The sequence below is a fragment of the Cibotium barometz genome, chromosome 17 (genome assembly GCF_041138505.1).
Source record: "Cibotium barometz isolate CiBa-2024 chromosome 17, ASM4113850v1, whole genome shotgun sequence".
NCBI lineage: Eukaryota > Viridiplantae > Streptophyta > Polypodiopsida > Cyatheales > Cibotiaceae > Cibotium > Cibotium barometz.
In genome coordinates, this window is record NC_141062.1 from 52,402,327 (window position 1) to 52,416,563 (window position 14,237).

Here is a 14,237-nt window from a genome sequence, read left to right on the forward strand (position 1 = left end):
TAGATAATTTGGAAAAAATCCCATATTTTGGGAATCACTCACTCCATTTAATTTGGGAATCACTCACTCCATTTAATTTTGGATATATCTTAAACATGCCAATCCCAAATTTGTCGGAGAGTAGATGTAGAGTCTACTCTTTAAGATATTTCCAATGATATGTCACATGAGGAGGTTTCGACACAATTTTGGACAAGTTCACCATGATCCCATTTTTCAAGTGGAGATGGGATTTTTCCCAAATTATCTAATATGGTGTTAATTGGTTCTCCCCTCTTCAAGTTGATATTTCCGACCCCACGCAGATAACTAAAGATTCCTCAAGTGACGAGGAGGACAAGGAAGTCCCTACTAACACCCAGATCCAGGATAGCAATTTGAAAAAGGAGGTTGAGGAAATGGACTTCCAGGATGCATCCATAATTAATGTTGACCCAGGAACCTCCCAAGCTGAAGAAGAATCCCTTCCACTGGGAACCAAAAAATCATCATCTCTGGCTATGGTAAAACAGAACATGAGAAATGTTGGCCAAAATAAAGCGGACTCGATAGCCCTAAAAAGAAGACAATCCCAGGTTAGAGGGATGGCTTCCCTCCTCCCCACAAAAAAAAAGATCACAAGAGTCGACTAAGCCCCCTCCTAAAAATCAAAAGTTATCACAGATTTCAATATTATATGTTATAACACTAAAGGCTTAATAGATGGGACTAGAGCCAGAATAATAAAAAATTGGATGTAACAAACCAACATCCAAGCTGTCATAATCTATCTGCAAGAAGTTAAGGCTGCCGGACATCTCCTTCAAAAAAACCTGGAATTGTTGTCAAGTGGTTCAACTCTAACCACGAACATGGTGGTGGAGGTACTTCTGTAGGTATACACAATTCTTGGATACCTTTTTATAAACATCATGAAATAGATTCTCAAAATTGATGGGTTGCAATATGTCTGGAACATCATGAGCTAAAGTTTATCCTTGTCCCTGTCTATGCAACTAGACCGAGCTGCCTCCAAGCAGAACTATGGGAATCTCTAATGTATTTCATGGAACCCATCATCCTTGTAGGGGATTTCAATATGGTTGAATCCCCGCATGATAGACTCTTAAACTTGGGTCAAATAATTACAGGATCAGAAAGGACTAGTTGGTTGGATTTGAAAGGAATCCATACCCTACATGACATGGCATGTGACCATGAATTAACCTAGGGAAATGGGAGACAAGGCAATCAGCTGAGAAAAGAAAAACTGGGTCAGTGCTATTCATCGTCAACCAATCAGTAATAGCTATTTAAACACCAAAGTGAAAGTCCAACATAATATAGCTTTATCAGACCACTATCCAATTTTGTGCTTTTTCTCTCAAGGAACCCAAAAAGTCAGATTAGGTGGTTCCATACGGACCCCAAACTGTTCCAACTCCCGACTGCACGCACTAATCTTGAATTAATATGAACAACTCACTTCAAAACATTCACATCCCCTACCAAGGCCTGGGGACATGCTATGAAAGACTCTCAAAAAATGCTTGTAGGCATAAAAAAGGAAGTTACAAAAATTAGAGCTTAGAGAAGGGATCAGAAATGCCTCAAGGCCACCTTCAAGGAAGTTTGAACAAAGTAAGAGAGGGTTTAAGAAAGAAGATGAAATTCATTGCCAACACATCAAACTATTCTTTAGAGAGTGGTGGGCAGGTAAGATAGATAGACCCTCAAAGGAGATGTTCTCCACCCTCAAAAAGAAGGTAGCAGTGGTGGACCACATCCCTATGCTTAAAAATAGAATGGAATCTGTGTAGAGTTAGTAGGCTTAGAATTTGGATATTATAAAGTATCACTTTTCTGCTATCTTCAATGTCAAAAAAGTTCCCACAAAAGAAAGACAATCAGCTATGCAAGCCATAGCAGAATGCATGCAAAAACAATTTCTCACAGTCTTGCAAGAACTCTTGCAGGAACTCTTGAAACTGATCTTACTTGTGGAGAGCTAGTGGAAGCAATTATGGCCATGAAAAATGGTAAGAGCCCTGGCTTAGATGGCCTTCCGGAAGAGTTCTTCAAACTTATAAGTACTTCCTACTTAACCCCCTTCTTGAGGTGTGAAAAGAGTCAATAAGGTTTGGTGCCCTACCCTTGTCCATAAATGAAGGGGTTATCAAACTCATCCACAAGAGAGTTTTGAAAGAGGAGATCTCTAATCGGAAACCAATAAGTATGCTTTCCAACAGCCTACAAAATATATCAAACTCATCCATAAGAGAGTATCTAAAGAGGAGATCTCTAATCGAAAACCAATAAGTATGCTTTCCAACAGCCTACAAAATATATACCAAAGCTCTAGCCAGATGGCTTTCTGGTCACCTGAAGCACTGGACAAGACCTGAGTAAAAAGGTTTCTTCAAAGGAAGATATATTCTTGATGCCATTATAGCCCTATGGGATGGAGTGGAACATGCCCAACAGGATTTTATTTTCTTTTGCATCTATCGAGGGACATATGTGCTTTCCATTTTACAAGGAACTCGCGAAGAGTATGATTTTGCAATGGTCTTTCTTTTCATTCCAGAATCTATTCTGGTCCATGATCTTCTTAATCAAGTTCCTACAAAGCAATCATACCAACTAAATTATCATCGTCATGAAGAGAATGCTTTAATCGACTTACATAAAATACTCAGTGGACACGATAGTCTTGTGGTAAGTCTAACTTATAAGCCACATCTCTGACTTGTTTCAAAATCACCCATGGCCCACAATATCTAGGTGTGTCCCAAATATTCAACTTCCTCTTGACATAGAAAAGTCTTTTATTCAAAATAGACTTTGACAAAGCATATGATAGGTTAGAATGGGATTTTGTCTTACAATCCCTTAAGGACATGGGGATGGGTCCCAACTTCATAAAAATGGTGAAAGTACTTTTTGGGAACAGCATGGCCAAGGTTATAGTCAATGGTAACCTCACTGAACCTTTTGAGTTGAGCAAATCTATTAGACAGGGTTGTCCATTAGCTCCCCTGCTCTTTGTTATTGTTGCCGATGCACTTGGTTGGTTGGTCCACAATGCTACGAAAAAGAGGCACATGCAGGGCATTCATCTACTGAACAACAGCCAAACTTGTCTTCAACAGTTTGTAGATGATATTGATGGCCTTATACACAATGATTCTACATCAATCTGTACCTTCTTGGAATGCCTTCACCTATTTTGTCTGGCATCAGGATCTACCATCAATCACTCTAAAATTGGAATCAGAACAATGTTGTCTGAGTCGTTGCAGTGCCTGCTGGACCAAGGATGCAAAATCTTGAAAGAAGGTCAAATCTTCAGACTTCTAGGAATCCCAATGGGATTTGGGGTGTTTATGCATCAACGATGGCTATGGGTCCTTGATAAAGTGCACAGCAAATTTAGATGTTGGGCCGGCATGTAGCACAGTCTTGCTGGTAAAACTATGGTGCTACAACATATCCTCTTCCCGACTGCCATCTACCTTTTGTCATGCTAGCGCTCTTCAAATTCTGACCTAAAGTAGCTATCCTCTTCCCAACTGCCATCTACCTTTTGTCATGCTAGCGCTCTTCAAATTCTGACCTAAAGTAGCTAGAGAAAATATGCATGAATTTTCTATGGTCGGGAAACGTAGATGGATCGAAAATTCCCAAAGTGGCATGGAATATATGTGCAAGACCTAAAAAGCATGGTGGCATGGGAATACCAAACATAATTGACTTTGCAAATTGCATGGCTGCCAAATGGATAGTCAGAAGCTTCACAACGCCTCAAGAAGATTGGGCAATTCTTCTTAACCGCAACCTGGGAAACTACAATCTTCCAGACTTCCCTCAATGGAAAACTTCCAAGTGTTGACCCTTCAACTCGATAAAAATCAGACCACAGGACAATGCTCTGGTCAAAGCTATATGGCAAGCGTGGAACAGATGCAAGCCTGAAATCAGGTTGCATTGCAAAATAAGAAAACATGCACATATCTTACATCTAGACTGTCAATAATATCTCCGCAGAGATATATAAACATGCATTTAAACTCCATAAAAGGGTATTCAAACCTCGGATGATGTATGGTACAAGGAGAATTACAGGTGGAGATATGAAAAAGAGCTTTAGAACAATGTACACATTGTCTACTAATGACCTTCAACTCATCCGCAACAGGATGCAATCATTGTCTACTAATGACCTTCAACTCATCCGCAATAGCATTCTCATAGAAATCTAAACGTAACCCCTCGCCAATTCCTCCCCCCCTCTCTTCAAGACCCCCCCGCTACACTAAAAACTGAATAATAGGTGGAACCTGCTTTGGGACAAAAAACAGTGAGGATTTAAATCCTCAAAAATATGGTCGCACCCAAGGACTTGGAGCGCACACTCATTCCCACAGCTCGGAGCACACACTCATTCCCACAGCTCAAAGTTTTGAAAACTACTACTAAAGAACGAAGGATCCCCAGAGCATCTGGATAATTAGGGACTGCACCATCTAATGAATGTGTCTCAACTCATGTCTAGATGCATGTTCTTGTGTACATTGCGTGGGACTTTGAGAATTTTCTGAGTACAAGTTCACAACGAGACCAGCATGTACAAGTTCACAACGAGACCAGCATGTACATGTTTGCCTGGGCACAAGACATAACAAGAGCAATGGGGTGCAATAGCACCTAGATATTTATCATAAGCCCGGTCGTTACAATTCAAAATGCATTTTTTAAATAGTAATGTTTCACCCATAATAAGGTTTATACACCTTAAATGCTTAAGAGCTGATTCATATAGTGAAAAGAAGGCAAAGTTGGATTTCATGGCCTGTTGTTTTGGCAAAGGTTTAATTAGCAAAGCTTTGACAACGGTGGCCACCGAGGGAGTTGTAATCTTGAGAGGATGGCGACCAAGGTGCCAGCGTCAATTCGAGGAGAGTTGACAGAGATTTATGAAGTGTTGCGAAACCTTGGTATGCAGCACTTGAAGCAAAGACTAACGCCTTCAAATCCAAGGCAAAGCTGCAAGTCGACCAAAGCAACCAAAGAGTTACAATGGCAAGAACACGAAGTACAGAGATCTTGTGCAAGCCAGATTATGGTTTGTTGACATGGCAAGTGCTGAGTTTGCATAACCATGCTTTTTTAAGGGAGGAAGGGAGGGAGGCGGGGGTTTGGTAGAATTCCCTTGCTCTAGTGCAGCATTAAGTTGAAAGTGTTGACAGAACACCAAGTGCCACACCGTTACAAGAGGAACACCAATCACTCTGGTAGGCATGTTCAATCTTGTTGTATATGCAACCTTGCCAGTGATTATCAAGACTACACCCTAATATGCATACCTTGAAAACTAAACCTATTATATGAACAATAATTGTATGGATGGATGATGCATGGAAAATTTTACTTGTGTAGATGGCTGGTGCATGACAATCCTGGTTCTGTGGATGACTTATCTACAGTCTGACACAAATACCATAAAGAGAGTTTTAAAAATGGGAAATCAAGCTGAATTGGTCAAATAGGCAATCATGTCAAGTCCATACAGTTTTCCATAACATGGTCCTCTTCATGTAAGTCATCTCAAATGCTTGTTTTAAGGTATTCTTTCCGCAGGCCAAAAAATAAGAATTGTGTAACAGAGAGCACTATCCATCTGCTTAGCAGACCTGGACAAGTTCTTGATCATCAAGCCACACTGATAAACATGTCATTGCAAGTTGCCTCCAGAAGAGCGATCACTACTCTAACAAGATGACGCTCAGCATCTCTATGGGTGCCACCACTCGCCCATCTCCCCAAGATTTTGTGAAAAGCCTCACGAACTTGCAGCAGTACAGATCCACACCTCCTATCAATCAAAAACTTCAGCCAACCCTCCACCTCCAACAGCATCCAGTCACCACTTATCTCAGGCGGAGTAGGGTCCGGGCTGAGGTTCACATTCCACCCCATGAGGACAACTGGAAGAGGGGGCAACAACGTACACCCACGTACAAAAACCTGGCTTGTCAGCACCTTCTCTTGGAACACTAGGTAGTAGTGTGATTCCGGGTTTAGTTGCTTCTCCGATATAACAGAAGTCGGATGGATCAGAACTCGGCCGTTACGGACTTTGAACCCCAATCTCCACCGATATGCATGTTTTGTCGCGTTCTTCATACCTCTCGACTCACGGCAAAACTCCGAACTGGCAAGATTGGGATACAGACCAGCAACCAAAAGGGACCTGGCCACATGTATAGAAGCCTGGGTACTTGGCCTAATCCATTGCTCTTGAATCCCTGCTTCTGTCAATGTCCTCTTCAATTGCTGTCTCATCCCTGCTATAAGCCTCATGGTTATAGGTGCCAGAAAATTCTCCTCACAGAAGGTGTTACCCTCCCCACGTGAACAGGCTGCAAACCATTGCTCGAATGCATTAACCAGAGCCAACTGATCACTTCCATATGATGACCCAACGGAAAAACTTTCCCGCATCCGGTCTGCTTCAACCCGTTTGTTAACAGGAGCCACAAATGGATCCCTAAAACATGCCGCTGCTGCTATAGTCAAAAGAGGTTCCAAGCAGCCCAGTAAGGCCCCATAAACTAGCATCTTCCCAAACCTAGGAGGGACAGCCAGCTTGGCGAGAATCGCTCCCAAGGCTGTTAAATTCTCGTGCTGATCAATGGCGCCAAGGTCTTGAAGCACCTCAACAGCAGCATGGACTGCATGGATTTTGGGAGGTTGCAATGCTCTTGAAAGAAATAATCCAATATCCGAACGCCTTAAGGAATCCGCAGTCAATGTAGCCTCTGCAGCCTGAATACATGACAAAAAAAATTTAATAACAAGAATGGTTTTAAGTCAAGAGGTGATGGGAGACAAGGGCGTGGAGAACTGTAAACAGGTGCAAAACCATACTGCAGTTGGAGTTGCAATTGCTTTGATCTGAAGGCATAGCTCCTCAAGGGGGACACGCTGCATTTCAGGGACTTGATGCTCTCGCATAGAAGCAAATACCTATGACATCTCAAGAGAGTTATTGTTGGAGACAAACTTGACAAAAATGCCCTAGAAAATGGCCGAATGGATACACTATGATTGGACACACGTCAATCACGGGGAGCTAAGATGCTTTGAGGGTGAGTATGCACCTTATTTGTATACAACCTAAAGCAGAAGCCAGCTCTCACACGCCCAGCCCTTCCTTGGCGCTGACGTGCACTTGCTTGAGAAGTCCACTGCACATGAAATTACAAGATCAAGATAAAAGATCATAATATGGCTGACTAAGCTCAACAATACATTGACCCATGAAGCACCTGCACCCGGAGTGTATTCATGCTCCGAGAAGGATCAAACTGCTTTTCTTTGATCTTTCCACTGTCTACAACATAAACCACATCATCAATGGTAACACTCGTTTCTGCTATATTTGTTGCCAAGACCACCTGCTAGTTAGGAGAAACAAGGTCAGAGAGAACATGGCAGTTGTTTACTCATATAACAAAGAAACTGTCCACACTAGCCATGGGAATAAAAACTTAACACATCTCTAGCTTGCTCATTAGACAAGGGAGAAGAAAGAGGGAAGAGAGGCCACAGGAAGGAAGGTGTGTGCGTGTGTTGTGGGGGGGCGGGGGCAGGGGCGGTTTTTTTTTTTTTTTTGGGGGGGGGAGGGTGTTGTTAGACCTTGCGTAGGCCTGGTGGAGCTCGTGCAAATGCGGCTCTTTGCTCCCCAGCTGGAAGTTGTGAATGCAAGGGTAGAACCATCATACTCCTGCTAGAAGGCATTTTCTGGAGCCGATCCCTTACCATAATGATATGGTCCAAGCCCTACATTCCATGGCCTCATCAGCACATATCAAAAAGCATGAAGTGAATCAACATATGACTGCAATACACAAAGCATCCAGTCTTACAGGTAGAAAACATAGAATTGCACCATCAGTCTGTGCAAACACCTCAACAGTCCATGATATCACATTTGCCACAAGGTCCACATCAACCTCCTCATCATCTGAATTGCTTGGCTTTGGAAATCTTGGCACAATGAAGCTATACTGCCCCATCAAGTTTGGTAGATCCTCCAGATAATAAACATGTACAGGATGCATCATGCCTGGAACACTAATAGTAGGACAGTTGTTGAAATAGCTGCATGATACAGCAAAGATGATCAGAATATGCAGCAAATAAAGGGTGAAAAGTATGAAGTGGAGTGACTAATTTTTCTTTAGACAGAAAACCATGGGCAAAAATTGGAAGAGACAATCAGGAGCAAGACCAACACCAAGATCTCCTTGCCTCCAGCTACACACTTCCAAGTCTTTTGCAAAAGGGCTAAGACGGTGCTTTGCAATGAGGTCAAGCACGTGTTAGTAGATGGTGAGATCAATGTCAATATATTATAGAAGCATAAATTGATGACAAGGCTGACCCACATGTACTTCCAAAATGGGGCTTCATTAGTTGCCTTTAAAAAACATGCTAGCAATTGTTTAGGGCACCAAAAAAAGAAAATCAGAGTGAGAAATGCAAAGCTCAATGAATCTTTCTCTGGATGATACATGGGTTGTGAAAGATGTGTGATTAAGGCATGCAGTTAACTTTTTTGTTGTGTTAAATTTATTGCTGAGGAGAGAGGGAGAGCCCACCAGACACCTGATTGGGTCCCAATTGTCAGAATACGCAGCGGAGATGATGACCAGATCTGGGAACACGAGCAAAAAACGCATGCAGAAAAACAGCACAAGAGAGAGAGAGAGATGTAGGCGTGTAACTCTGCTCTGATATACACAAGAAGATCCCGATATGATACACTGAGTGGTATGGGGGTGGGGGCCTATTTATATGCCCCCACATGTGCAGTCGGCCTGCTGAAAAAGGCTCCACGACTGCATATGCAGTCGGCCAGCAGCATGCAGCCAGTCGGCCAGCTCTGAGGGTCCACGACTGCATCAGATACAGTCGGCCAGCTCCAATACACACATCTGATGTAGTCGGCCAGCAAATGGATCCTCCTGCCAACTCAGGGCTGCCTCCCAAGCCACAGAAAAATGGGAAAAATAGGGGAAAAATGCGGGGAGTGAGGAAAAATGATAAAACACCTGATAAGGGCGGGCACACCCACAACAAAGGCCCTGGTGTATAAATCTAGACAGGAGATGACTTCTAACACCCCCTCTCAGCTCCTGGCTGTGAAACCAACCACATGGAGCTGGGGTGCCGCCTGAGCAAATCCTGAGAGAGCGACTTCGTGAAGAGGTCCACCGTACTGTCCTCTGTCGAACAGAACTCTAGCAAGATGTCATCAGCAACGATCTGTTCACGAACAAAGTGCCTCTGGATGACCATGGGTTCCTCCAGTGGAAGCCCAAACCTGCAATGCAACCTCTGCATCCTCACCACCTCACAAGTAGCATCACAAACAGCCCGGTACTCTGCCTCTGTTTGCGACAAGGCAAAAGATGATTGTCTCCTACTGCTCCGTAAAACTGCTCCTGGGCCTGAAGTAGATCTCCTCGTGTCCGGATCTCCTCCCCAAACCGAGTCACTCCAACCGTGGAGTCGGACTCCATCCAACAATCCCCCTCCTGTGTACAAGAGTCCATGATCCTTCGCATGCCGCAGAAACCACAGGAAACGCAATCCTGCCTCCCAAAGAGATATCCGCAACCATGAGCTCAACTGCCTCATCAAGAAGCTCCCGTCCAATCTGGTGTCCATCAACCAGATCAATGAACCATACAGCTTCTGAGTCACAGAGACATCACACTGCTCACAAGGATCAGCACCTGTTACGGTGCACAAACAAGTCCTGGAAACCTGATGAAACCTGTCAACCACCCCCTCTGAATCCGGAACCACAAAGCCTGGAGAAACCACCTCCTTCTGCAAGTAAGCACCTGCCACCTGCCTGGCTTTCCGAAAGGTCCTCGTGGGGAAAGAACATCCACATCTACTGGAGGTTCTATGTCCCGAACACTACGAGACATCAGAGCATAAGTGACCTGTCAGCTTCCTCTGACTCACAAACATAAGAACTACCAACATCAGTACTAGAAAGTTCCTGCCAACTGCTGCCATCTACTGGCAAGCTATCCACCATCTGGTCCCGGAAAGCCCGCACCTGCAGCGTATCCACACTTGAGTGGCCATTACCAGACCGCCACTCATCACAAACCTGAGGACCTGGGAGAGAGAGTGCTGAAAGCCTGTAAACTCCATTCTCCACTCCGCCTTCCCACACCACTTGGCCTGTTGCTTTGTCCCGGAGAGCAACAAAATGCTCATCAAACTCCACCCGTACGCCAGTCTTGCAAACCTGATGCACTGACAACAGATGAAAACCAAGTGCCGGAACATACAACACCTGGGAGGAATGCTTCCCCCCTCTGCCATTGGGAACTATCTCCATCCTGCCCTCACTGTGAACTGGGATAGTGGACGTATCCCCAGTAAGAATGTGACCAGAACACTTGCAGAGATCCTGTAAACCGGAACGGGAAGGAGTCATGTGCCTGGAAGCACCACTATCGAGAATCCACTCCCGAGTATCCGTTGCGGAGAGTCCTCCAATCTCCTCCCTGCCTAAAGAAAATGAAGCATCGGTGTCCATCACCTCCAGGTGCACAAAAGCCGGAATCTTCATGATTGCTGCTGAGGAGTCTTCACCCTTCTCGGTCTTCCGCTTGGGACACTGCCTCCAATAGTGGCCTTTCTCGCCACAATCATTACAGGTCCTCTCTGCCTTCAGTTTCTCGCGGTCAGCGTTGGACTTCTTCTCAGAAGACTTCTCCGATGAAGCCTTCCCTTTGCCCGAGTTACGGCCTTTCGACCGTTGGCCAGTTAAGGCCTCCGAACCTCCACCCTGAGGAGGGTTCCTGAATCGTTCCTCCTGGTCCAGGACCATGGACACAAGCTCCTCCCACGTGATGGTGCTGAGCCTGCCACTGGTAATCAAAGACGAGTAAAATGCCGAGTACGAAGAGGGCAAATGTGACAGCAACGTTATGGCCATGTCCTCTGACGATATCTCCTTCCCAGCCTGAAGAACTTCCTGCTGAAGAGCCTACAGCTTGTTAATATGCTCCCGCATCGTCGTCGACTCTGCAGGGCTCATAACCCGCATCTGTACTTCCAAGGAAATCCTCTTCATGGGCGATACCCTGTTGTAAAGAGAGGCCAAATGCTGCCATATACCTCTGGCCAACGTCATATGCTTTACATGATTGATTACCTGTGGTGTGCAGTTGAGGAAAATAAACAAACGGACCCTGGCGTTGACACGATCTCACATCTGTGTCTGGGCCTCCCAGTCCTTTCGGGTTGACGGTAACTCCCCTTCCTCAACTTCCGGCCGTGGAACACCAACAACGACGAAATCAACGAGGTCGTAAGACTCCAGAACAGATTCCATCATAACCTTACAAATGCCGTAGTTGCTCCCGTCCAACTGACGGTCCACCGGGATTGTGGGGAGTGTCGGGATCTTCACATGCCTCTCGGCCATCTCATACAGATCTGCCATTGCGGGGATGTACTCTGAAAAGGGTGGGTGGGTGGGAACAAAGAAGAACTAATACCTGCAAGTGGCTGTCCAGCAAATCAGCCCGCCTTCCTCTTGCTTCTCCTCTTCCCGAACAGTCCAAAACAGTCCACCAATCAACCACAAAACAGTCCCCCTCTTGCTCACACAAATCCCAAGACCTATCTAGAGCCTAGGGCTCTGATACCATGTCAGAATACGCAGCGGAGATGATGACCAGATCTAGGAACACGAGAGCAAAAAACGCATGCAGAAAAACAGCACAAGAGAGAGAGAGATGTAGGCGTGTGACTCTGCTCTGATATACACAAGAAGATCCCGATATGATACACTGAGTGGTATGGGGGTGGGGGCCTATTTATATGCCCCCACATGTGCAGTCGGCCTGCTGAAAAAGGCTCCACGACTGCATATGCAGTCGGCCAGCTCTGAGGGTCCACGACTGCATCAGATACAGTCGGCCAGCTCCAATACACACATCTGATGTAGTCGGCCAGCAAATGGATCCTCCTGCCAACTCAGGGCTGCCTCCCAAGCCACAGAAAAATGGGAAAAATAGGGGAAAAATGCGGGAAGTGAGGAAAAATGATAAAACACTTGAGAAGGGCGGGCACACCCACAACAAAGGCCCTGGTATATAAATCTAGACAGGAGATGACTTCTAACACCAATAACCCACTTAAGTGCCCCCACCTTAAGGTGTGTCTGCTTTATTATGATGTTGAATTAAGTATAATGCAGATTTTGTCCTTGACCTGAAAATAGCCTCTTCCTTGCTGGGCTAAGCAATGGCCTAAAAATCCAGGCTAAACAACAGGTGGGGGCTTGAGAATCCAGGCATAAACTGTGCTGGAGTAGACTGCCTTCTGAGTGATAAATATCTGCGTGCCTGTTTTGCAAGGCTGAAGCAAATTTCTGATTTGCTTGGGCTCCACTGCGGAAGAAGATTGCTGATTTTGCTTGGAATTGTCCTGGATGATTGAGTGGGGAAGTACACAAAAAAAAGCACCTGCTTTATCATAGAAATGCAGCGATTCAAAGAGCACCCCCAAGCATACCTCCCCAGCCGCCTTCTCCGCTCACATATGACTCTCCGACTTAATACCAGCAGGTATACAAGTTAGCCCATTGGTTTTGTGGTGCCTTGCGGAAGGCATTGTATGGTCTCAAACAAGCTCCTCAAGCTTGGTATGAGAAAATCCATGCATACTTACTTGGTCAACCAAGGCTTTCAGCATAGTCCGATAGAGAGTACCCTCTATGTCAAGAATGACAAGGAGGTTTTGATTGTGATCATCCTTTATGTGGATGACATGTTTCTTACAGGGACAAGTAAAGACAAAATTGCAGCATTCATGGCTGATTTAGAGTCTCCATTTGAGATGTCAAATCTCCGTCAAGAGAGAATTATTAACCATCAGCTTTCTTTTGGGAAAGTTGATGGACCCAGTACCCCACCACATTATATTTTCCCAACACCACCTTAGCATATGGTGATCAAACAGAGAAGAACTGTTATGGGCAATCCACCTAGCTTTCTCCCCAATATATACCATGTCTAATCTAGATGAGATGTTGGTATATTGCATGCTAAAATAGGTATGACCCTTCTCTCAGCACCAGTCTCCCAAACCCCAACCATCAACCATATCCCTTTTGCTTTCATTAACAAGGGGTTTTTACAAAAGGGTACGAGAAGTACCTAAAAAGTTTGCACCATGACTCGGGATCTCTAGAGTCAATCGTATGATGCATTTGTAACTATTTGGCCCTCCTAGCTCTTTTTCACATGATGGAACACATGCCCGGACACATGGACAGATTGATGAAAGCATGGAAACAGGGTTCATGAAGTCGGCACAAGAAGAAGCACCAGTTTTGGTCAAAAGCTGGGAAAAGCAAAAAAGTCATACTGAGTTGACCACAAGCCAAGGGCACCATTGGAAACAAGAGACTTAGCCAAACCACAAAGCTAAAGGCCGCTTTCCCAAAAGCAGTCCCAAGGCCAAAAAGCATGGCCCTAAAGCTAAAAGCATAAATCAAGAACTTTGGCAAAAGATGAGCAATATTTTATTATTACTAAAATATTAAAGCAAAAGGAGAAAAGCAAAGCATAAAGTATTGCTTTTGGCAAAAAGCAAGGCCCTCCTTAAGTATAAAAGAAGCTAGCGTCCTCTTGTTTTGAGCATCAAGCTTGTGGAGAACAACGACACCCTCACCTTCATTCACTCGCTACGGCCACCACCCATCTTTGAGATTCGAGATTTGGATTTAGACTTGGAGCTTGGACTTGGAACTTGGACTTGGAGCTTGGACTTGGAACTTGGAGCTTGGACCTGGAACTTGGACTTGGATTTGGATATTGGATCTGGTACTAGCCTAGTGAGAGATGCTTGTGGTTCATCCCCGTGGTGTGCTCGGCATCACAGACTTGTGCCTCGACATCGACATTGACTTGGATATCCTACATCGGCATATCTGTATGTTTTGTATTCATTGACTGTATTGATCCTAGCCAGCGTGCTCGTGGATTGTTCCTTAATAAATTCCTGAAAGGGAGCGGAGCCTGTTCCCCACTCAGTGTGGTGTTTTATGCAAGATCCCTATTCCCTTCTCTTTCTCCCCTCTCTCTCTATATTATTATCTCTTGGACACGTGGTTGAGTCTGTCACTGCACACCCCGATGGACTTACACTGG

At 44.8% G+C, this 14,237-nt stretch overlaps 1 protein-coding gene across 2 annotated transcripts in view; it reads right to left on the reverse strand.

Annotated features, from left to right (window-relative positions):
- Window positions 1–5,490: 5,490 nt before the first annotated feature.
- Window positions 5,491–14,237, reverse strand: part of LOC147630163 (uncharacterized) — a 42,737-nt gene continuing 33,990 nt past the window's right edge. For both annotated transcript variants that reach the window (XM_086811808.1, XM_086811807.1), the window contains 6 exons: window positions 7,911–8,145; window positions 7,681–7,824; window positions 7,311–7,439; window positions 7,143–7,229; window positions 6,910–7,008; window positions 5,491–6,807 (listed from right to left, as the gene is read on the reverse strand). In XM_086811808.1, coding sequence (XP_086667934.1) covers window positions 5,692–6,807; window positions 6,910–7,008; window positions 7,143–7,229; window positions 7,311–7,439; window positions 7,681–7,824; window positions 7,911–8,145 — 1,810 coding nt within the window. In that variant the 3' untranslated portion in view covers window positions 5,491–5,691. The remainder of the gene's footprint in view (window positions 6,808–6,909; window positions 7,009–7,142; window positions 7,230–7,310; window positions 7,440–7,680; window positions 7,825–7,910; window positions 8,146–14,237) is intronic.